Below are 23,837 nucleotides of genomic sequence, written 5' to 3' on the forward strand. Positions count from 1 at the left end.
AGTTAAAGGTTGATAGTGTGTGTACACAAACAGGCCTGCAAGCATTTTATGTATATATTAATTTTGATGATGTACCAATGGTAAAAAAATTAAAAGGTAAATGAGTAAATTGGTCTTAAATTATAAATTTAGAAGCTTTTATGTAATATTTTTTAAACTTTTAAAAATAGTGTAATTTAATTTTTATTATTAATAAAAGTTAATTTTTATTATTTAATTAGAAAATAATAGCAAAGAATTTCAAAAGTTACAGAAAATAATTGACAAAAATTTGTTGGTCTTCTTCTATAATTTTTGGGGTCCTTGTCTCTAATTTTTGAGTCTTTTTTTAATAATTTTTAAAGTCTTTTTCTATTATTTTTTTTTGTTCATTAATAATCAAAGTTAATTTTTGTTAATGATAAGAATTCAATTGTATCATTTTTAAAAGTTAAAAAGAAATATTGCATAAAAAATGAGTTTAAAGTCTCAAAAGCTTTTGAACCTATAATTTATATGCCAGTTTGCTCATATAAATAACTTTAAAATTTTCATTATTTATTCTAGAAACTAAGGATTAAAAATTACTACCATTTATATTTGTTAAATAATAATTAAAATTTCAGTTTTTTTGTAAAGAAAATTTCAATTTTAATATTACGACCTAAAATAAGATATTTTGATATGCAAAATGAAAATATGATATGAATTTCAAACCCAAAACTTAATTTATAACTAGGTTCCAAACTTAAACCATTTGATATAAATTAAATCTTGAGTCTTTATTGAATGTCACTCTTTTTTTTAATTATTAATAAATTATTAAATTCAAAACCTTAACATGCATTTTCTAATAAAAAAATCCATTAAATTCTCAGCGGAATTACAAAAGAAATGTTCCAAAACTAAATTTTTTTTGCTTGAAACATTATTATTTAACATGAACTGAAAAGGGCTTAAATGGAAAAAAGTCCAACACGCAAGTGAGTTAAAGACTCAGCCCACAAATAACTCATTTCGCTCAATCAGTGGAGAGCCCAAATTTCAAAACCCTAAATAGACTTGAAGGCGCTTTACAGCTATTCTTCGTTTAACTTGTGAGCTGTGATCAGTCTCGATTCTGAAGCCTCGACCGCACTCGCGCCGAATCACAGAGGTTTTTCCGTTCGAGTCGGTAAGATCTGGGTTTACTGTTTCCAGCCCTCTTGTTAGCTTTGAAGAAACGTATGAAATTGCATTTCATGATCTTGCTAATCCCCTCTCCCGTTGTTTTACGTGTTGTTCGGAAAGTGGGGGCAAGCTGGTTGTTTGTATTGGTTTTATTACCTATCGGTGCTGTTTTTCATATTGTATATTTGACTTTGAGGAACCACAACGGTGTAGTTTGAAATTTGCTTTTTCACATTAAGTTTTTGGTGTACTTTCTTAATGGATTGCAGCTGTCTGAAACACGTGATTTTTTTCAGAAATTACTGGAATGGCTTGATGACACGAAGGATTTGAAGTTCGGCCATATTTAAACAAAGCAAAGTTGGTTTTTGAGTCAGCTCTTAGGAATCTGCTTATTATGATTATTATGATTATTATTTTGTTTTGGGGGTGGGGGTTCATAAGTTAGAGGTTACCAGAGCCTGCACTATTTTTGGGTCTCCTGTTTTAAGAAACTTTTTACTCTTTATAATCTGAATTGCTATTTGGATGTCGGTCCAAGAGTTCGTGTCACTTATGGCTATTTTTTCAGTAATGGATAGACGGACTTTTGTAGCTTCCATTTAAATTAGTAATGTTGATTCATGATATATCTCCTTTATCAAGGGAAATAAGAGAGGATGGAAGTGGTAGTATAAACATGTCTAGATTGTATCATTAAAAGGAATTTAAACCTCTAAATATGAATTCTCTTCTACTTATGCATGCTTCTGTCTTGCATTGGTTTGTTACTTTATGTTGAAGATGGTTAACCCTTCTTAACCTTTCTTAACAGCGGCAATGGTGAGAGTTAGTGTCTTAAATGATGCTCTGAAGAGTATGTATAATGCTGAGAAACGAGGAAAACGTCAGGTCATGATTAGGCCATCCTCAAAAGTGATCATTAAATTCCTTTTGGTGATGCAGAAGCATGGTATGTCTCAACTTTATTTCTTAAAAGCACTTCCTTTTTGGAATCTTGATTATGTAGATTTTGTTTTGATCTGGTTTACTTTGGTGCTTTCTAGGGTACATTGGAGAGTTTGAGTACGTTGATGATCACAGGGCTGGCAAAATTGTGGTTGAATTGAATGGAAGATTGAATAAATGTGGGGTTATCAGTCCCCGATTTGATGTGGGTGTCAAGGAGATAGAACCTTGGACTGCAAGGCTACTTCCCTCAAGACAGGTAAGCTAAAACGCTTGCTATACAATTAAAATACTAGGTCTTCTTGTATGTTGACCCTTAGTCCATAGTTGATTAATGGCTCCACTCAGCATCGTCTTAGTATTTTTCACCTATGTTAACTGGCTTGGTAACATTGTCTGTTTCTCTGAATTGTCCTATCATGTGTCAACGAACTTTTCCAGACAACTTGTGATCTTCATTGCTCTCTATAAGCGTAGCCCTTGTGTAAGGTTTTCCTGTTAAGTCATAGAAAAGTATTTTGGCATTTGCTTCTTGTACCTTCATGTCAGGATTCATAGATTCTCAAGTTTCATGGTTGCTTGCTTGTATTTCTTGGGCTACTGCAAGCCTGTGGCATGAACTTGCTATTACTTGATAAGCCTACCAACTTTGCATAGTCTACTATTTCTGTGTTTGTTTTTCTGTTTCAAGCCTTCCATAAGTTCTTTTTTAGGATCTCCCAAAGCGCTGCATTGGAATGAATGCCAGCCATTTTGAGTGGAGAAAACATGCTCTACTTGACCCTAATCTTTGGTTGCTCTAATGCAGTTTGGCTACATTGTCTTGACTACCTCAGCCGGTATCATGGATCATGAAGAGGCTAGGAGAAAGAATGTTGGTGGTAAAGTGTTGGGTTTCTTTTACTAGGCATGCTTTTGTTTGATGAGTGCGACTCCAGTTTTGAGACTTCTATCATTGTAGTGACAAAGTGGTAATCTCCCAGTGTTATCAAGTTTAGCTGAGTTGTTTGCTAATGAGCTTTTAGTTTGTTTTGCAAGTACAATTTGGTGCTTATGATTAATCAAATAACTGTGCTATGATTCTTACTTCACCATAATACGATAGCATCCCCTTCAACAGGTCTTTGTGGGAGGGATTGTTTTAGACTTGATATGAATGTTGGAGCTATTGTAGAATGCTCCTAGAATACCAAAAATATGCTGGTAGTTGCAAATTAATTATTCTTCCAATTTTTGTGAAAAAGGGATGATTTTATTCTTCAATTATATTCTGTGTCCACTATACTAGATTTTATTGTTCTAGCTGACTATTCTAGTGTTTTGACTCAAGTCTAATGGATAATTTAAATAACGTGTCAAACAGTCTGATGTTGATGCAAGTTTGTCATCCATGACCTCTGATAGAACGTAGTTTTCATATAGTTCGGCATTTTTGGCTAATCCAAAGGCTCATCTACAGACGGAGGTCAGAAACATTGTACTATCTGATCGATCAGTGTGGAAATGATTTGAAACCTAGCTTGACTTTTGTGGGCAATTATTTGTGTTTGCGTGAGCGGATATGAAATTATTTAATTAGTTCATTGTATTTTATCTAGACTTTTCATATCAAAATCGATGTCGTCTTCAACCATCAATGTCAATGTAAAATCTATGAGAGAAAAGTATTATTTACAAGGATGAGTACCAAGTACAAAAAATGTTTTGGGAATTAATAATGATGAAGTTATGTTTTTGGGACTTAACAGGGATTTTAGAAGAATTTCTTGTCATCAGTAGCACTGGGCCCCCCTTCTAGCTATCTATTTATATTTTCTACAGCCACAAATTTTTTTAAGATGTGTAATCCATATAGTTGATCCTGTCTAGTAGAATAAGGTTGAAAACTTGAAATTAATGAAGAAATAAATAATAGAGAAAATCGCTATAAAGTCCCCAACAATGATTCTCATTGTCAGTCATGAAATGCATGGTCTAACTCTTAATTCTCAAATCCCTTATTTGTAAATTTTTTTATGTATAATTATTAAAATATTCTTATTATATATATATATATTTTGGTTAAGAACCTGAACGCATCCACTATCGGTTGTCAAATTTCTGGTGATTGTGGTGGTGGCTCACCGGTGATGATGGTGGACTGAAGTTTTGGACTGCCCCATCAAAGCTCGAGCAATCGGTTGTTGATGTGTTATAAATAAGGGTATTTTGGTAATTATACATATTACATATTTACAAAAAAAAAAAAAGAAAAAAGGATAAGAGACTTGAGAAGAGTTTATGCATTTTATAAGACTGTGTGGTAATTAGAATCTATGCAAGAGACTTTGGAGTGATTTTCTTTTAATAATATTCTTTTTTTCTCAAATTATAATTTATTTTTAGGAGAAATTCAATGTTTAAGAACATTTTGAAAATATTAATGTTTCATTAAATAAACTTATTTTAATATTATCATTTCCTCTTTTATTTAATTTTTCTTTTCAATATATTAAATAAAAGTGTTCTTAAAAGTTTATATTTTTATTTTTTAAAAATAAAGTTTAAGTTTTTTCTATGTATTAAATGACTTGTGTAAGTTTAAGTGCTTTCAATGTATTAAATGACTTTGTGTGTGTGGTGTTGGTTGTCTGGGTTATGATTTTGTAGCGACCACTCACTGGTCAATCACAGCTCAAACTGCTGTGGAAATGGTCCCTCCTCAATCCAAAGCCACATCCACAGCATTAAAGCTGCTTTGTTTTCTATTCAATTTTTTGATGTCACTAATAATAATAATAATAATAATAATGTTATGTGTCTTGTTGAAAGCCAAAATCAAGAATGAAACAAACAGATGTGGCCCTGATCCACAGTTGGGAATTATGATATCTCCTGCAAGTTGGGAAGTAAGAGAGAAAACTTAGGAAAAGTTTCTCAGTCTTGTTTCAATAATGCAAGGAGACATGGGTGAGATGATTATTAACGTTTGCCAGAAAGGACTTTGAAGCATTGTGGGTGTCATTATCCCCAACACAAGGAAATTCAATGTCAAATTCAACTTTTAACAAACTTTATCTTCTTCATGCTCCACTTATTCTATATGGGACCCCATTTTAATTATTTTTAATTTAAGTCTGCTCTTTAAAAAAAAAAAAATTAGTCTACGTTTCAACTAATTTGAACCCGCTAGGAGGGTTATTCACGAAACAAAATTCTCTTACTATTTATTTATAGGTTGTCAAATGACTCATAAATAGTGTTAATTTGGGAGAAATTCTTACATAAACTCAGTACATTACGTCATCCATGTTTCATATAATAAAGCTGTACAAATTCAATTAAATAAAATTTTAATGTGTCATTATTTTTAATAATAGAATGTTTATTTAATTTCTTACATTTTGTCCCTTTATTATTATTAGAGTTAATGAGCATTCTAGATCCTACAGTGTTATATGAAAAACATCCTAAACCTTGAATTTCTAAAGTGTGCAAAACTGATTCTAAACCTCTAAATGTAGAGCAAATTATCCCTTATCGTTAACTTATAAATAATCACCATTAGTTGTTGACTTTGTGGTGGCTAGTCAATGTTGATGTGTCATCAACTAATGAATACTACACATATCTTAAACTATTGCAAGAGTAACATCTTGGATCTTAAACTTTTAGAATATATAAAAACTTCTTTAAATTTTAAAATTCAAAGCAAATTACCCCCCATTTCAATGATGTGTCATTTCTCCTCATATATTAATGATGCTCTCACCTCTTTGCCTTTACTTAGTTCGTCAGTTGGAGGATTCGAGAGAATTCAGTCTTTGCAGCTTTAGTTGCTACTTGTATTTGTTGATGAAATAATCGGCTTCCATATCCATTATTTGTAAAATCTTAATTTCAAACCCAACTTAATTGGTTAATTAAAATTCTCTAATACTTAAACTTCTTTTTAAATGGGATTTCAAGTTTTTATTAGTTCACCATTAAATAAATAAATATTATTTAAAATAAAACTAAATTAAAGTTATAGAATATACAGAAGTATGAAATATCAATCATTTAAAAAATATTGCAAAAAAAGGAACAAAAAATGTCATTTTACAAAATTTTGGGTTGTTCGTTGCGGCCAACGATATATTTGCCACAGTGGACTACATTATGACTAATTTAATTTATATAACAGTCAACATTTTACATATAAATGGTAAGGATAATTTGCTTTGAATTTCAAAATTCAAAGAGTTTTTACACATTTTAAAATTTTAGTATCTAAGATGCTACTCTCATAATAGCTTAGGGTTTGTGGTGCTTATCAACCGATAATACATCAATAAGAGATTGTCACATCAACATTGACTGGACCCTATAAAGTCAATAATTAACGACTATTATTTATAAGTTAACGATCAAGGGTAATTTACTCTGGATTTAAAAGTTTATAATCTACTTTGTATATTTTAAAAATTCAAGATTTAAGGTAATTTTTATGTAATACTTTAAAGTTTGAAATGTTCATTAACTCTTATTAGTAATGGGAGAATTAATTTATATTTGATATCGTATGAATGCCATGTTTTTATTGGATGAAAAATGAATGATGTAATGCATTGAGTCCATGCAAACATCTCTCATCAATTTGGTTTTTCATTGGCTCCAAGCCATTGTCTTTCCTTTTTCTTAAAAAAAAAATAACTCTATTTGGCAATCCTATCTCTAATTTTCTCACAACACATTAATTACATTTTTTAAAATAAAAGTTATCATATTTTTCTCTTTGAAATTTTAAATATTTTCTTTCAAGTAAGTTACTTTTTTTTTCTGGCCAATTTTTTTTTTTGCCAAATTATCATCTGTTCCTTGCACAGAAGAAAAAAAAACTTTGAAAAAACATTAATTATGCGATGGTATAATCAATTTCATATCTTTTTCAAAAGTAGTTTCTTCTTTATTTATATGCAGGGAAAAAAAGTATTGAGGCCAACTTTTGCTTTAATAAAAGAGGAAAAAAAAAGAAGAATAAAATTTATCAACAAAAAAGATTTTTCTCATCCATAATCCAGGAAAAGCATAATTTTTTTAAATTAAAATGATTCCTCTGCGATAAAGAATGTGGCTGAAGATTGAAGAAGATGATACTGGTTTGCACTTTGCAGATTCCCTTTATTTAATTAATTTACAAATAAACAAATGCCACCTATTCCCATTTAGAGAACTCTTGAACCCATGTGACGCACATGCTCTCGTGGAATTAATTAATGCTGAGAATTTCTTTTAATGATTTTTATTCAAAGGGATAAACAGTCCCATGTGTTTCGAAGAAAATAAAATTGTCAATTTTTCTTTTCTTTTATTTTTGGTTTAAACGAATTTTCATTTTCTATAGACTAGTGAGTAATGATCTGATCTTGTCCTACTCAGTCGTCAATGATTGCAATGAACAATCCTGATTTGATGATCTCAGAGATAGTTTAACTAAGCTAATGCTACTGCTAGATCGAGAAGTATGATTTGTAAATGATAATTAGTTATGATAATTAAATTGATAAAAATTATCTTAATTAAGAGAATTAAGTTATCCGAGTTTCCTGAGTTTTTCCAAATCTGCTTGAGAGGTATAATTACTTTTCCTCCTTTAATATTTGAGTTTTAAAGTAAAAAACAAAAAAGTTTACAAAATATGTTGATTAACTTTCATAATGTATGTTAGATATCTAGATATTTTCCAATTTCTAATATTCTAATTTTCTTTTTAACATTTCATTCTAAATTTTTCCCTAGAGATATATAAAGTTAATTTAACAAAATTTAAAATAAATAACACAATTCATTATTTTTAGCAAAATAATGACAATAAATGTATTTTTGAGATTTCATTTAATGTAAGGTGTTTTTAGAAACTTTGCTTAATCTAAAATATAGAGTATTTGGTAGATGATTTATATATTTATATATATATATATATATATATATTTAGTACTGATTAGCACTAGTTTATTTTCCTATATCCGGTTCTCCATTTTGTTTTAGTGCTTTGAACTCTTTGTTGCTGTAAACTTATTCAGTTGAATGCATGGGACTTTTTCTGATGTAAATTTAAGGAGTTAAATATTAAAAAATATAAGATATTTTTAGTCTTTCGAAATGTAACCATTGTCTTTTTTTTTTTTAAAGTACTTCTATTGATAAACGACTTTATATTTATTATAGAGTATTTAATAGAGGTAAATATGTAAAGATAGAGTTAGTTTGAAAGTAAATAATTACTTTATTGAGGAGTGAAATTCAATTAAAAATGTTTTATTTTTTAAAAGAAGGGAGTATATATTTTTGAATTAAAGCCTTACTTTATTGAATAATTAATAGATGTTTGAATAAGTCAAATATTATATTTATTACACTCAAATATACAATTGTAAAAATGTAAAATTTTTTAAAAATTAAGATATTAACAAACTTTTGTTTTTTGGAAATGTAAATTAGTTAAGAAATGACTAAATTGTGATGGGAGGGAGTATAATTCTACCTAAGCTTTGTAATTAAAAATTAGGAAAAATTACATACAATTTTCACACAAAAAAATGCTTTGTAATAATTAATTTTTTTATATGTAACTTCAACATAATTTTCCATAATTTTGCTAAAAAAAACATAATTTTTCATAAAAATTACATAATAAATAATAAATAAAATTGAAAACATAATTTAAAAAGTAGCAGTTATCATACGCTTAAATGAAAACTTAAACAAAATAAAATATTAAATAATACTACTAATTTGTTTGAAGCTAATAATAAATAATAAATTATTTATATTTTTTAAAAAATTACTAGTAAGTCAAAGATCAAAAGATCAAGATGCAAGCAAATAAATTTAAAGTGCAAGCAGATAATTATAAAATTTCAAATAATTCTGCTTACACTTTAAGTCGAGGTGCTTTATACTCCAGTCATTTGATCCTTGTTTTAACCCAGGAACTTTTTAATAATTAGTATTAGTAATTATTTCTTTTATCTTAAATTATAAATATTTTTAAATAAAATTTTATATATCAATAAATTTTATTAAATATATTTAATAATTTTATTTTTTTAAATAAAAATAAAAACTTTTAAAAATATTTATCATTTAACATATTAAAAAAAAGAGACAAACATTAATTATAAAGAGAAAAAAGATAATATAAAAATTATATATTTAATAAAATTTTAATTTATTTCAAGTATTTTATATTTTGTATGAAAAAATTTTTTAAAAAATATTTTATAATTTAGAATGGGAGAAATGGTAATTTTTTTTATATTCCGTGGTTTTCTTCTTCATTAGTTTTCAAATTTTAAAAATCATAATTTTTTTGAATTTGTATTTTTAGTGATCATTTCTATATTCTCAGTTCTCACCCTCAAGTTTCTCTCTCAGCTCACAACCACAGAGCCTTCAACTTGAAGTACCAGGCGTCTCTCGGAAGCTGATTTTCGTTTTCCCTCAGAAATTTTTTCCATTCCAATCTGCGGAGTTTTCTTCTTCTTCTTCTTCTTCTATTCCTAATTTCTTTTCTTCACACACAACAAAAGAATCTTATTTTGCTCTGAAAGCCCGAGCATTTCCCATTTCGGTCTGCAAATATTTTATTCATTTCTTTTTGCCGCGTTTGAGATTATCGCCATAGCCGATCCTCCCAAGATTAGTTTTTTCCGTTTATTCTAGCTCAATAAATTTGTAGAGGACATTCTCTTACGTGATCTGTAACCTGGAAGTTTCCAGCTGCATTTTGTTACTTACGCCAACTTGTCTTGATTATGTTGTGTTTGATAAAGTCTCCCACTTTTTTAATTTAAATATAGAAGTATTAGAGGATTTGTCCTTAATTTCAACCCTTTGTCTTTTCTTTTGTGATCCCTTATCCTAGATGCTACTATAGCTTCCAAACTGAACTGCTTCTCTTTTCGTATTGAGCTTTGTTCTTTGTTCTTTTATGTTGAAGTTTTCTAACTTTTTATTTGGTTTTCGCCTTGTACTTTAATCACCGCGTACCTGAGCGTCGTAAGACAAGTTCATCATCTTTTTTTTTTTTTTTGAAAGTTTTCGCTTTTCTGGGTTTGGAATTGGTTTTGGGAGTTGGGGGATCTGGATTTGCGTTGAGAGAAGGGGTTGTTTGATGCACATATTGGCCTAAATCATTGACGAGTTTTATGCTTAGTTGTCTAGATGCTGCCTGATCAAAGAAAAAAGGTGAAGCTTCTCCTCTAATATACGTGCTCAATTATGTGTTATAGATATAAATATGAGTTTGTTAATTTATTTTGGGGGAGAAATTGGATGCTTATTGAGGACAATGAATGCTCATTGATTTGGTGTTTTCTTCACCGATCACAATTTATACTTCAATGCTCACATCGTTGTGATCTTGTTCATTCGTATCATTTGATAAGGAGTTGCCTATCTCTCTTCCTCTCATGACTGCATAAGTGACCTATGTCTTGTTTGGGATGAATGATTTATCATGCAAATATCTGCTTCATTGCCATGCTGACATGTCTAGTTCTGGTTTGTATAAGACATTGCAGAACATTTGCATCGTTCGGGACATTTTTTCTAATCTTGATGATCCTGTTGTATCTGTTGATCATTGCAATCGATTTATATTGGGATTTCTTCTTTTGGTTTTCCTGTTCATGTCAATTTTCCGCTTTATTGATATTGATTATCGATCATAGGATATGCTTCAGCTTCCCTTTATCCTTTAAAATTTAACAATATTGAGGCAAGTTTTGCTGTAGGTTTTTGTAGCTAAAGAAAATAAAATCTACTGTTGAAGATGATAAGCTCTTATGTGCTCTTGGTGATTTAGTGAACCATCTGGTGATAGTCAGTAGTCTAGAACTTAGGAGCTTATCTCAGCATTATTTTTTTCATGAATGGATGTGGAACTTAGATGAATAACTTGCAATTTTCTGGTTAAAAATATGCACGCCATCTTTTCTCTCAACACACAGTTACACATGCATGCCCGTTGCAGATCATTTAGGACACAAGCATTGATTTGACTTTAATTACTTTATTTGCTGAATAGCTTGATAACTTGTGTTTAACTGTTTATGCAGTCCTCTGTGGATGTGAACTTCTTCACAGAATATGGTGAAGGGAGCAGATACAGAATAGAGGAAGTAATTGGTAAAGGAAGCTATGGTGTTGTTTGCTCTGCGTTTGATACACACACTGGAGAAAAGGTTGCAATAAAGAAAATTAATGACATATTTGAACATGTCTCTGATGCCACACGCATTCTTCGTGAAATTAAGCTTCTTAGACTCTTGCGTCACCCAGATATTGTGGAGATCAAACATATCTTGTTACCACCTTCTAGGAGAGAATTTAAAGATATTTATGTAGTGTTTGAACTTATGGAATCTGATTTACATCAGGTCATCAAAGCAAATGATGATCTGACTCCAGAACACTATCAGTTTTTTCTTTATCAGCTTCTTCGAGGCTTGAAGTACATACACACAGGTTATAATCTTTATAAATCAGAAGTTTTTTCATAGATAGCTTGCTCTAGCAATCTTTATTCTCTTATTGACTATTTAGGTTTTGATCATATCAAACTAGTTGCTGATTTTAATTTTGGAACATTGTAAACTTCTGAATTGCCCCAGCAAATGTTTTTCATCGAGACCTAAAACCAAAAAACATCTTAGCAAATGCTGACTGCAAACTCAAGATCTGTGACTTTGGGCTTGCCAGAGTAGCATTTAATGATACACCCACTGCCATATTCTGGACGGTAAGAATCTCATTTTCCTGAGACTATAGCCTTGAATGTAGTATTGTCTTTATTCATCATGCTTATTTCCATTTGACTGCTTACAGGATTATGTTGCAACAAGATGGTACAGGGCTCCTGAGCTGTGTGGATCCTTTTTCTCCAAGGTGCTCTAGTGCAATCTCTGTTACATATTTATTTTGGGTCCTTGATTTCTTTATTCAATCACTACTCCTGTTTGGACTTTGAAATTATGGGCATGTCCCATTCTCTTTCCCCTTCCATCCTATTTTTTTCCTTCTATTAAACATGCTAGGAGCTTCTTGAACTTTCATATATTTCACATAATTTTACATGCTTGGGAAAGTATACTCTTCTCCTTGTCTTCTACTAAAATTAGTAAAGAAATATTTGTTAATAAATTCTCTAGTTTTCTTCTCTTTTTGGAATGCTGATAAGAACTTGTAACATTATCTTAACTGTGATTTCTAAGTGTCTATTTCCAACACATGGACTTACCCACTTGTGAAAGCTTTGGGTGGTCCATGGACCTTGGTTGGGTAATCTGTACCTTTTAACCTTTGTATTAAAACTCAGATTGGACCAGCCGGTAGAACTGCTAAACCAGTGAACCAGCCATTGGGCCAGTCCGAGCAAGTGTTCAAACTAGGAAATGGTTGACCTGGTTCAACTCGGCTTGGCTGGGATTAACCTACAGAGGGATGGGATGGACAGGTTGCATGGGTCAACTTTTTTTTTTTTTTGAAAAATGTTATAAGAGCCTCCCAAACACCACACCAGAAGCAAGGAAGAGGTAAGGAAGAGAAGAAAAATGAGAACAAGATGAAGAAGATCTCATATAACACAGAAAGCAAATAAAAAATGTACAGAAAAACTTAAAGATCTACCCGATGAAAATAATGAATAATACAACTAGAGTTTCCAAATACATTTCACCTGAAGAAAAAATGCAGCGTCTCGGGTGAATGCGCGAAGAGAAAACCAGAAATTGAAGAAGAGTAAAAGACACAGGAGGGGGCAAAGTGATAGAGGTTTATTTTAAAAATAAACAGAACCAAAGTCCAGAATGATGAAGATAGAACCCCATGTCTTGATTTGCAACACGCAATATTGATTTTTGAGAAGCGTAAATGAATTGCTTTTCCTGGTCATTTCAATTTCAAAAAATGTGTTCTTCCTTTTCTTTTACTATTTTTTAATGTAAATATTTTCTAAAATATAAATATTTTAAAAGCATTACTACTGTATAGTTGCAATATAAAACAATTTATTAGACAATTTTTAAGACATAATTTTTTTTAAATGATATTGATGAATTTTTTTTTGGTAATCTAGTGTATCTGATTTTATTGTAGTTTGCATAGTAAAGTTATTGTTTTTATTGTTTATTTGGGTTGAAATTATTAGTTTTAGACTTTTTGATTATTGAAGGATTGAAATGATGAATATTTGTAATGTTGTGTTTTATTATTGTTAAAATTGTTGTTGTGTGTTGAATATGAACGAATGTATTGAGAATTAATGTCTTTTTATTTAAATTATATTATTTTATCATGACTAGTTTGATCCTGATTGAACCACTAGCCCTTGAACCAGTACCTTTATTGGTTCAATGACTAGTCTGTTTTCAGTACCTTGCTTTTAACTATTTATTATCTATCTTAAATCGGTTGAAGGTTTGACCATGTCCTAGGGTCAGACAACCTATCTATTTATGCACTATATGTATATAAATATAATATTTTTATTTGTTTTTTAGTCATTTAATCAATATGGTGTGCAAGATATTTTCTTTCTTTCTTTTAATGTGATTTTCCCATGTTTTTTCAGTACACACCAGCTATAGATATATGGAGCATTGGCTGCATTTTTGCAGAACTTTTAACCGGAAAACCTCTTTTCCCTGGGAAGAATGTTGTCCATCAGTTGGACCTCATGACTGAACTTCTTGGAACACCATCTCCTGAAGCCATTGCTAGGGTCTGTAATTCATTCACCCATCCGTTTAGCTTATTTTTCTTTCCTTTTCTTCCTTTTTTTTTTTGAAGTCTTGTTACCAGCGGTATGTAGTCTTGTGCAATTGCACGTTGTTTTTTTTTTTTTTTTGAAAAAATGGTGCACAAACAATAAATAATAATTTGTAATGTAATAATAAACATTAATTTCATTCACATGTATAATGACATGTTGTGTGAATGAGATTCAAATTTTGAATGCACAAGATTTTGAGAAAGAAAAAAGCAGAAGAGGCCCATGAGAGATGAGACCTGTTTAATGGGTGAACAGTGATTCTATTTTATTATAATATACTCCCTCTAGTCCCATTTATAAGGCATATTTTAAAAGGTTTATTTGGTCCTATTTATATAAGTCTCGGTGCGGCTTTTTAGGTAATATTTGAAAGGTATTTTCAAAATTACCTTTCATGAGAGAGAAAAAGTAACATGTCATCACTTTTCAGATTTGTTATATAGGGACATATTTGAAATTTTATACACTTTTATTTCTTTTACTTTTTTTGCATTGGTATGGATGAGGTTGGTAAAAATGACTTATAAAGAAGACAGGAGGAGTATTGATATTGATTGTCAGCAACCTTGTTATTTTATAAACACAGATACGGAATGAGAAAGCTAGGAGATATTTAAGCAGCATGCGAAAGAAGAAGCCAGTTCCTTTCTCCCAAAAGTTTCCTAATGCAGATCCGCTTGCACTTTGTTTGTTGGAAAGAATGCTGGCATTTGATCCTAAGGATCGGCCTAATGCTGAAGAGGTTGAATTTCATGCATCTCCAGTTCACATTCTCTGTTCTGTCTGGTTCTAACAGGGCATTTTTTTTTTTGGAGAACTGCTAGGCTTTGGCAGATCCATATTTTAAAGGTTTGGCCAAGGTTGAAAGAGAGCCTTCAGCACAGCCAGTTAGCAAGATGGAATTTGAATTTGAGAGGCGCAGGATAACAAAGGAGGACATACGAGAGCTCGTATATCGAGAAATTCTAGAGTACCATCCAAAGATGTTAAAGGAGTACCTAGAGGGAGCAGAGCCAACAAGTTTTATGTACCCAAGGTACTTTTCTTTTGGTTGTCATACATGTTGTATTCTTTAAATGTGTTTTATAACATAGGGATTTCTTTCATACCCAAACTACCCTTATATCCCTAATTCCCCTACTTACCTCTATTATTCCTAATTCCCATGTATCCGAAAGCATATCATTGGTAACCAGAAGCCATGTGGGGTACTTGATTAGCAGTTTTAATTCTCCATCAATGCTCACCTTGAAGTTGACATGTTGCATTGGACTCTATCTAAAATTATCCATTTCTTTTGAATGCTTTGGGTTTGACAATTTTCTTTGGACTGTTTGCTGAAATTTAAGTTCAATTGTAAAAATTTTTGTTTTGAAATACTTTGATCAACATTTAATTCTTAAGCTTCTGTGGATACATGCTGCTGTATTTTGTCTGGTTTGTCACACTATTTGATGTAGTTTGTCAGCCTTTCTTTCCTGGCATCACATTTCTTCTAGTCACTAACGTCTCCTCTAAATAGTGCTGTGGACCACTTCAAGAAGCAATTTGCTTATCTTGAGGAGCATTATGGGAAGGGTGGGACTGTTATGCCACCTGAGAGGCAGCATGCATCATTGCCCAGGTATCCTTTTAGTTACTGTTGTAGTTTTTGTGTAATGCAGCTTTCTTCTTTGGTCACTGCCTTTTTATCTTATTAACATGCCTATGTATCTGCTTTGGAATTGCCGACTCTGCTTATTTGAGATTGCATGTGCAGGCAATGTGTATTATATTCAGATAACTCAAGACAAAGTCCAGCTGAGGTTGCAGAGGATCTCTCTAAATGTTGCATCAAAGAAGTTGAGAAGCCACCGGTAGAGAGGACTGGTGGTATCCCTTTGACTCGGCTTCCTCCACAAGTTCCACAAAATATGCAAGGTGTGACGACTGGCTTGTAGATTTTTCTCCTCTTCTCTATTCCTCCTTACTACTATTTATAAGGCATTATCCTGCAAGAGTTCTGTATTTTTTCTTGTAGCTTGCTTAATTTTTCTTTCATCGTTCTTTGAACCATCACCATATGTGTTGTGCATAGGTATGCATGTTTGATACATCTTCCTTTTTGGTGTTGGATGTGAACATAGGGTGTGCTTGGTGTTGCTAAAGTAAAAATGTGGAAAATGGAGAAATTGAAAGGAGGGATGTCTAGATATCTTTCAATTTTCACTTCTCAATTATCCATATTCTATTTTGCACTCCTTCAGCATGAAGAACAACCTTTGTGTGTGAATAGCTTAAGGCAGCATAATTTGTTTGAAAATAATTATAGATTTCTTTCTCTCTGATTCTTTTGATGAGACTTCTGTTTCTAACACGAAGAAGTTATAGTGATATTGCTTGTGGAAGGTGGTAAATTACTTAACAGAAGTGCAAGGCATCAAATTTTATCCTTTTTGACGCTGTTATTCTTCCCCAACCCTCTCCTCAATACTCTCCCCAGTCTTTGTTAAGAGGCACCTCTATCCACCTTGCCGGAACTAAAAATGTAGTTGAGTCATTAATTTTATTTGAAAATAGAATGAACTTCCAATTTTACCCATATTTAAATGAAATATTTTCAAATTTGCATTATATTCTCTCTCAAAGTTAATGAGTTTAGATAGGGGTAATATTGGAAAAACATAATTAATACCCATCAAGTGCCTTATGTTAAGGGCCAAAGAATTCTTCTAGAAAGTGTCTGACATAAAAAGTTTGTTTACATACTTGAATATGAGATGTTACTTACTGCTCACCTGCTTTAGGTGCAAGGCCTGGAAAAGTTGTTGGTTCAGTATTGCGTTACAACAACTGTGGGGTAGCAGCCACAGCCGAGGCATTTGAACAGCGGCAGATGGTTAGAAATCCACCTGTTACTGCCCAATATGCTGCTTCAAGCTGTTCATATCCCAGAAGAAACCCAAGCTGTAAAAATGAGAGGGCAGAAGATGATGGAATAGAAGGCTCTAATGGGTTACAACCAAAGCCTCAATATATGCCCAGAAAAGTTGCTGCTGCTCAAGGTGGAGCTTCTAGTCATTGGTATTGAACTATTGTTTTATATACCAAAACTTTGGCTAACAACTGCCACTGAGCTCTGCAACTCTAGTATCTGGGTTCTGGGTTTGTCCTAATCCCAGAATGATAGTCTGAACTTTAGTTGGTGGCACTGCCTTCATCTGGTTGGACTCAGAAGGGAAAAACCTGAGAGAACGAAGTTGAAGAAGCCTTTGGTTGAAGTTTAGTTACATCTTTGTAATTTTCATGAGAAGGGTTTGAATAGTCTGGTCTCTGATGGATGATTTTCTTGCACTCTGATTCATTTAATAGCATGGAACAGGAAAGACTAGTACCAACAAAATAGTGATGTTCTTTTCATTCCACAATAGCAGCTGCTTACTTTTATCCTAATTTTATTTTGGGCCATCACACTGATAATTGTATTTTTCTTGCTTGTGTTGTATTCTAAATAATCAACATCCTGTCCTCTTGCAACTGTATTGTGAATCCTGAACTATAATTGGTGGCAGAAGTAGGACCAAAACTTGACCTTTATCAGACTAATTCTATGTTGCTTCACTTGAATGCTTGCTTATCCTGTGAGAGTTTTTCTGATATGCTACTCGTTTTTACTGCAGAGCCATGCAAGGGCGTACAATAGAGAGATGGTTTTTAACTTATTCTTAACTAATGAACTTTTTAATTTCAGTTGTAATGGTGTTAGTCATGTATTAGCAATTAGCATATTTAATATTGTTTGTCATCTCATCATCTCTTTGGGTATTTTTAAAAATATAAGGATTAACATTACAAGAGTGATAAACTAGAAGATTTTGGAATAACCAAAAAAAAAAAAAATCTAAAAGGACCAATAGTTGTTTTTTTCTCTGTTAAATAATATTAAAAAGTGTTATTAAATGGTACTTAGAGTTCTAGAGGCATTAATCTTACAACTGGTCGTTGGATATCTTGCAAAAAAAAAAAAAAGCACTTAATTTCATTAAAAAAGGAGCTTTTGTATATATAGGTTATATTATAAGACTAAGTAAAAGAAATAGTCTATCTTTTTTTTAAATTTTAAAAATGACTTTTTTAATATTTAGTTTATAATTAATTTACAAAATTGTCCTTTTAATATATGTTTTTTGCAAATATCAAAAAATTCAAAACGCAAGAAATTTTTGAAATTGAACGTAATGAATGTGAGATAGTTTAAAGTGGCTTTTTTTTAAAGATGAATATGAGAGAGAAGATAAAATAGGATGTGAAAGAGATGAGATAGCAAAGTAGTGTAAGCAAGCCACAATCACGACCGTGAGAAACAAGCACGAGGTGAGATACATCGATGGTATTCGATGGAATGGAGCATGTCGATGGGAAAATGGAGCTACAGATTCATGATTTTTTTATTTTATTAATTTAAATATTTGACTTTCTGTGATAAACTAAGAGTCTAAAATTTTTTGTAGACTATGTCTAATCCATTTTAGGCAAATCATTATATGTTTTTCATGTTACTGATTTACAATATTACATCATTGATATACTGTTGTATATCACTGATATATTATCGTAAATCAGCATAACTAAACAATCAGACATAAACTTATTTATCATTTATATATATATATATATATGTATATCAATGATGTAACATCGCCGATCAGCAACACAAAAAATACATAATCATTTACTCAAAATAAATCAAACACAGTTCACAAAAAATTTAATATTATCGAGAGATGTAAAGATATTGAAAATCTGATGAAAGATAATAGATTTTAGCCTAGCCTTTTGCTTCCAAAAATGAAAATTCCTTTTCAATGTCTAATGTTCTTTTCATAGTGTTCCTAAAAAAATTAGAGAGGAAAAGAGAAGAAAATTCCTTTTTCAATGCCTAATGTCCTTTTCATAGTGTTCCTAAAAAAAATAAAGAAAGAAAGAGAAGAAAAGCTCTACAATAAAGAAAGGCAACGATAATTTTTTATTCAGAGGGAAAAAGGAATGATTCAAAGAAAAAAAAGAAAAAATTCAATCAGTTAAGGATTAGTTAAAATAAATATATTATGTTTTAATAATAAATTAATTTTATAATAAAAAAATAAAATATATCTAATTAATTATATGAATGAATCATATTTTAAAATATTTAAAAATATCATTCATAATTTATGGAAGTTATGTTTTTTGAAATCATTAAGCCAATTTTCTCTTAAAAAAATTGCACTTAAATATAAATTTGTATGAATTATTTTCCTCGAAAATTAAAAAGCACAATAATATTAAAAGGTGATAAGCGCTACTACCAATTTGAGTTTCAAGACTTGTGTCACCGTTATAGCCAAAAAGTTTTCGATTCTCTGCTCGCTTCTCCAGCTTACACCGATTGTGTCCATCTCGACTCCATGTTTCGTAGGCTCTTTTGCACATTTGTGGCCCCATCCAATCTTCACCATCGTCGCCTTCTTCCGATCTCTCACACAAACTTTCAGAAAGCCCTCCCTCTCGCCAATCCCATCCCTAATTTGCTCACCGAATCTTACGTCGTTGCAAGATTTCAAAATATCAGAGCGTTCCCGCGATTTTCTTCCTCCTATTCACGAATGGGTGATTCCCGGCGGCCGTTGTCGGTTCCCATTCCGGCCGTCGACAAAGCCGACAAGTCTGAGCTCCTTCGTGCTCTCGAATCGTCTCTGGGTTCGTCGTTTAGCTCAGAGGCTGTGATCCCAAATCCGATGCCATTGATAATAGTAATTAGCGGACCGAGTGGTGTTGGAAAGGACGCTGTAATCAAGAAACTAAGGGAAGCTCGGGAGGGTCTTCATTTTGTGGTCACTGCAACGAGTCGAGCGAAACGACCAGGTGAAGTTGATGGAAAGGATTATTTCTTTGTGAGTAAAGAGGAGTTTCAATCCATGGTTGAGAGGGACGAGCTTCTGGAGTACGCGCTTGTGTATGGAGATTATAAAGGTATCCCAAAACAGCAAATTCGGGAATATATGGGCAAAGGGTATGATATTGTGTTGAGGGTGGATATTCAAGGGGCTCAAACATTGAGAAAAATTCTTGGTAACTCGGCAGTTTTCATTTTTCTTGTGGCTGAAAGTGAAATGGCAATGGTGGAGAGGTTGGTTGATAGAAAGACAGAAACTGTAGAGTCACTGCTTGTGAGGATTGCTACGGCTAGAGAGGAAGTGAAGCATCTAAAGAATTTTGATTATGTAGTTGTGAATGCTAAAGGGAGGCTTGAAAATGCAGTAACATTAGTGAGTTCCATAATTGATGCTGAGAAAGCTAAGGTCTCGCAAAGGAGTGCTGTAGTATAGTATAGGTTACTAACTGTTATGATTCTGGTTATTAAGGTACGCCTTAAGTTCTTAATTACTTTTTCAGATACTTAACCAGTTGTTTTCATCCTATCAGTAAGTAAGAGCTGACTATTCGATTTAATCCCAGTCACTTTGAATCTCTTCATCTATTGTACCCTTTTGATGAGTTACTTCAGTTTCAGATTTTGTGGGTATGAGCTATTTGGAGGATACAAGGCTTTGCACAAAGATTGTCTAATACTTTTGGTAAACACAGCGAAAATCAATTGACAAATCTGGTACTAATGAGATGTGTCTTGTCGGAGTGTTAAATGGGCTTTGATTTATGTAAAAGGATTTGAAGTTTTATCCTAAATTTAGAACTTAAATCAACAATGGCCCATGTCTTCTGACCGTGAAAAAAAGCTACGATAAGGCACTTGAAAATATTGGATCCTTTGCAATTATGTAGTCATGTATTTCGAGAGAGAGAGAGGCAGCAAAATATGTTTCTGTGTATCTGTTTCTTTTCTTCTCTTTATAATTATCATCTTTTATCTTTTTATCTCCTTTGCGATTTGTTCCATATTCTCTGGCTAATTCGTGTGTCCTAGTGCATTTTTTTTAAGGGGGAAAAAAAAAAGGAGCATTCTTCAACTTGCTGTGACTGTTCGTTTGATGTGAACAATTGAACAGAGAATGCCATAAAACCTGAATTTGTGATCTGAGCTCACTGTCAATGAAAAGAACATGGTTCCTTTTGGTGCTTTCCAACCATTCGTTTCATGTTTCTGTAGACAGATATTATGTTGATTGTTCTCACACTCCTGCTGCAACACCTATTGTAGTCCAATTTTTAGTTAATGTTAGTTTCTTCCATCCATTGATTTTTTTCTGCTGATCTAAGTAAATATTTCTAATTCTATTTATAAGTCACTTTTGACATGTTTTACCAAGATCAAGGGAGGAGTCTAGAATAAGTTTCTAATGTTGCTCGTACTAAATATAAATACTCTAATAATTTAACTTCCTCTCACCAAAATTTAACGAGGGGATGAAGGAAAACTTTTGATAAAAATTTAATGACATGATTATAAATAAGATAAAAAAAATCCTTTTCTCTGTCCTTTATAAATATAACCAGAGAAATTATATAAAATGTGTACAGATATAAGTTTCTTTACTTATGCTGTGGCTTGAGGATATTATTTTCAGGATCACACACACACACACCCCACTAAATCTTGAGGCGGTGTGAACTGTGATGAAAATGACAGCAGCTTAAAGACTTAAACCTACCTACAAGTAGTTTTCTTTACTTTTTCTCTTTCTTTTGGTTTTTTTTTTTTCTTTGTAGGGGTGGGGAGGATTAAAAAATAGTTTTATTCTTAAAGGGGAAGATCAAATAGTTGTGAGGATAATCAAGCAAATGAAGAAGGGACTGTAAGTTCATTCAGTTTGTTGCTATGGTGAGTAAGCATATAACCAGTAGTCACTCTTCATTGTTGGGCTGTCCACTTTTGGTGTTGTAGTTGTTTGTCTTGTTTCTACGATACGCTATGCCTAATTCCCTTTACACGCCCATTGTAATGGCTACATGGATCTTGTTCCACTTCACTCAGAAAAATTCAGGATTTCAACTGAAGATGAATTACAATGATGATTCATTTATGTTTTATCATAAAATTTGTTTTTCTGCTACTAGAAAAATATTACTCTCTCCGTCTCAAAATATAAGACACAAATATAAGACACTTTAAGTAGATTAAAGTTTTATTAAATGCATTAATTTTAATATTACCCTTTCTCTCTCTATAATTAATTTTTGTCCTTTTTCTTTTCAATTTATTAGATGATGAGTATTTTTGAAAGTTTATATTTTTGTTTTGAAAATATAAAGTTGTTAAATATATTTAATGAGGTTTATGTGAGATTTTATTTAAAAATGTCTTGTAATTTGAGCTAGGTCCTTTTCATTTATCCTAATCAATATTTTAAAAATTATACTGGTAATTAAATTATAATAGTCATATTATTATTATTATTATTATTATTATTTGGAATGCATAAGAGTGTCTCTCCCTGTGTGTATTATTTCTTTTCACACCTGATGAAATATACATGAGATTAATAAAATTGTCATATCAAGGCAGTGAAACTAGTTATTATATGACTTGATATTTATCAAAACTTATAGCATTTATATATTTTCCAATGCAACGTTTTCATGGTCGTTTTACATATTTAAACTGGGCATGTTAACTTATTTTCTGCTCAAATTGGGCCCAAAAATTGAAATCCTAAACATTAATAGCAATAAAAACAAGATCAATAATATTAATGAGATTGTGTTTGGTAGAAGGGATTGATTTCTTAAAACATGATGAATCAATGTTTAAATTTTTGTTAGGAGAGGTATTTACATATTTAGTACTTAATAGTGTCTTGAATATAATTTCTTATAATAAGAGGATACTTGTAGATAAAAAAAAAACAACAATAATACTAATTTGGACAGATTAAAGGGACGGTTAGTGGCAAAAGGGTTCACTCAAACATATGGCTTGGGCTATAAAGAGACTTTTGCCCCTGTGGCCAAACTTAATACTATCAAAATCTTGATCTATGTGGTTGTAAATCTGGATTGGCCTCTCCATTAGCTAGATATTAAAAATGCCTTCCTAAATAGTGACCTTAAGGAAGAAGTCTTTATGACACTACCTTCAGGTTTTGAGGCAGGAAAGAACAATCAAGTGTGTAAGCTTAAGAAATCTTTATATGGCCTTAAACAATCACTGCGGGCCTAGTATGATAGATTCTTTGAAATCTTGAAGATTGAAGGGTATAAGCAATGATTGTCTGATCACACGATGTTTGTAAAAATATAAGGTGGTAAGAGGTGTATACTCATTGTATATATTGATGATATAATTGTCATAGGTAACTATAAGGAATAGGTAGATAGAGTAAAGAAGGCTCTTGAAAAGGAATTTGAAGTGAAAGATCTTGCTAACTTGAAATACTTTATGGGCATGGAGGTTGCAAGATCACAGAAAGGGATTTATGTGTCTCAAAGAAAATATATTCTCAATTTACTTAATGAGATAGGAATGTTGGGGTGTAAACTTACAGAGACACCTATTGTTGTGAAGAGGAAGGGGAAGAAATTGAAGAAAGATATGAAAAATGAAGAAGATGAAGTTGAATTTGAGGAGGATGATTGTGAAGAAGAAGAAGAGAAGAATGAATCTGTGAAGAAAAAGAGATACCAAAAGTTAGTTGGGAAACTAATTTATCTCTCTCATGCTCGACTAGACATAGCTTTTGCAGTCAGCGTTACAAGCCAGTATATGTGTGACCCTAGAGAAAGCCATATGGAAGCTGTATACAAAATCCTAAGGTACTTGAAGGTGACACCAGGCAAAAGGTTGTTGTTCAAGAAGCAAAACCTACAATCAATAGAAATTTACACAGATGCAAATTGGGGAGGAGCATACAAGGATAAGAGATCAACGTCAAGCTATTGCTCATTTGTATGGGGAAATCTAGTTTCCTGAAAGAATCAAAAGCAAATAGTGGTCCTAAGGAGTAGTGCAGAATCAGAACTAAGGGCA

At 31.8% G+C, this 23,837-nt stretch overlaps 4 protein-coding genes across 7 annotated transcripts; all 4 read left to right on the plus strand.

Moving 5' to 3' along the window:
* The first annotated feature begins 994 nt into the window (after nt 1–994).
* On the plus strand, nt 995–3,241 carry LOC129293271 (40S ribosomal protein S15a). 2 transcript variants are annotated; one of them, XM_054931141.1, is made up of 5 exons: nt 1,066–1,153; nt 1,446–1,509; nt 1,964–2,101; nt 2,196–2,356; nt 2,906–3,241. In XM_054931141.1, the coding sequence occupies exons 3-5, from the start codon at nt 1,969–1,971 to the stop codon at nt 3,002–3,004; spliced, it is 393 nt and encodes a 130-aa protein (XP_054787116.1). In that variant the 5' UTR covers nt 1,066–1,153; nt 1,446–1,509; nt 1,964–1,968; the 3' UTR covers nt 3,005–3,241. The 2 variants fall into 2 exon arrangements, with proteins under 2 accessions (XP_054787115.1, XP_054787116.1); XM_054931140.1 differs by lacking the exon at nt 1,446–1,509 and having other exon boundaries at nt 995–1,153.
* Nucleotides 3,242–9,480: 6,239 nt separating this feature from the next.
* On the plus strand, nt 9,481–17,500 carry LOC129292919 (mitogen-activated protein kinase 15-like). The gene is made up of 10 exons (XM_054930619.1): nt 9,481–10,308; nt 11,181–11,589; nt 11,736–11,863; nt 11,950–12,009; nt 13,694–13,843; nt 14,481–14,636; nt 14,719–14,930; nt 15,417–15,518; nt 15,654–15,814; nt 16,681–17,500. The coding sequence occupies exons 1-10, from the start codon at nt 10,285–10,287 to the stop codon at nt 16,962–16,964; spliced, it is 1,686 nt and encodes a 561-aa protein (XP_054786594.1). The 5' UTR covers nt 9,481–10,284; the 3' UTR covers nt 16,965–17,500.
* A 1,744-nt stretch (nt 17,501–19,244) lies between these two features.
* LOC129293287 (guanylate kinase 3, chloroplastic-like) lies at nt 19,245–21,106 on the plus strand. 3 transcript variants are annotated; one of them, XM_054931163.1, is made up of 2 exons: nt 19,245–20,277; nt 20,421–21,106. In XM_054931163.1, exon 1 carries the CDS (start codon nt 19,321–19,323, stop codon nt 20,239–20,241), a length of 921 nt encoding a protein of 306 aa, XP_054787138.1. In that variant the 5' UTR covers nt 19,245–19,320; the 3' UTR covers nt 20,242–20,277; nt 20,421–21,106. The 3 variants fall into 3 exon arrangements, with proteins under 3 accessions (XP_054787138.1, XP_054787139.1, XP_054787140.1); XM_054931164.1 differs by having other exon boundaries at nt 20,427–21,106; XM_054931165.1 differs by having other exon boundaries at nt 20,853–21,106.
* A 2,149-nt stretch (nt 21,107–23,255) lies between these two features.
* On the plus strand, nt 23,256–23,780 carry LOC129292365 (uncharacterized mitochondrial protein AtMg00810-like). The gene has a single exon (XM_054929931.1). It carries the CDS (start codon nt 23,256–23,258, stop codon nt 23,778–23,780), a length of 525 nt encoding a protein of 174 aa, XP_054785906.1.
* Nucleotides 23,781–23,837: the final 57 nt, after the last annotated feature.

Source organism: Prosopis cineraria, unplaced genomic scaffold (assembly GCF_029017545.1).
Source record: "Prosopis cineraria cultivar Desert tree isolate PC_DT_omini unplaced genomic scaffold, ASM2901754v1 PC14, whole genome shotgun sequence".
NCBI lineage: Eukaryota > Viridiplantae > Streptophyta > Magnoliopsida > Fabales > Fabaceae > Prosopis > Prosopis cineraria.

Bases quoted from the DNA above. Each gene is read 5' to 3' on its own strand.
- LOC129292919 (XM_054930619.1), top strand. From the start codon at position 10,285: ATGCTGCCTGATCAAAGAAAAAAG. The intron at 10,309-11,180 runs GTGAAGCTTCTC...CTGTTTATGCAG, and splicing joins TGCCTGATCAAAGAAAAAAG to TCCTCTGTGGATGTGAACTT. The intron at 11,864-11,949 runs GTAAGAATCTCA...GACTGCTTACAG, and splicing joins CCACTGCCATATTCTGGACG to GATTATGTTGCAACAAGATG.
- LOC129292365 (XM_054929931.1), top strand. From the start codon at position 23,256: ATGGAGGTTGCAAGATCACAGAAAGGGATTTATGTGTCTCAAAGAAAA.
- LOC129293271 (XM_054931140.1), top strand. From the start codon at position 1,969: ATGGTGAGAGTTAGTGTCTTAAATGATGCTCTGAAGAGTATGTATAAT. The intron at 2,102-2,195 runs GTATGTCTCAAC...GGTGCTTTCTAG, and splicing joins TTTGGTGATGCAGAAGCATG to GGTACATTGGAGAGTTTGAG. The intron at 2,357-2,905 runs GTAAGCTAAAAC...GCTCTAATGCAG, and splicing joins GGCTACTTCCCTCAAGACAG to TTTGGCTACATTGTCTTGAC.
- LOC129293287 (XM_054931163.1), top strand. From the start codon at position 19,321: ATGTTTCGTAGGCTCTTTTGCACATTTGTGGCCCCATCCAATCTTCAC.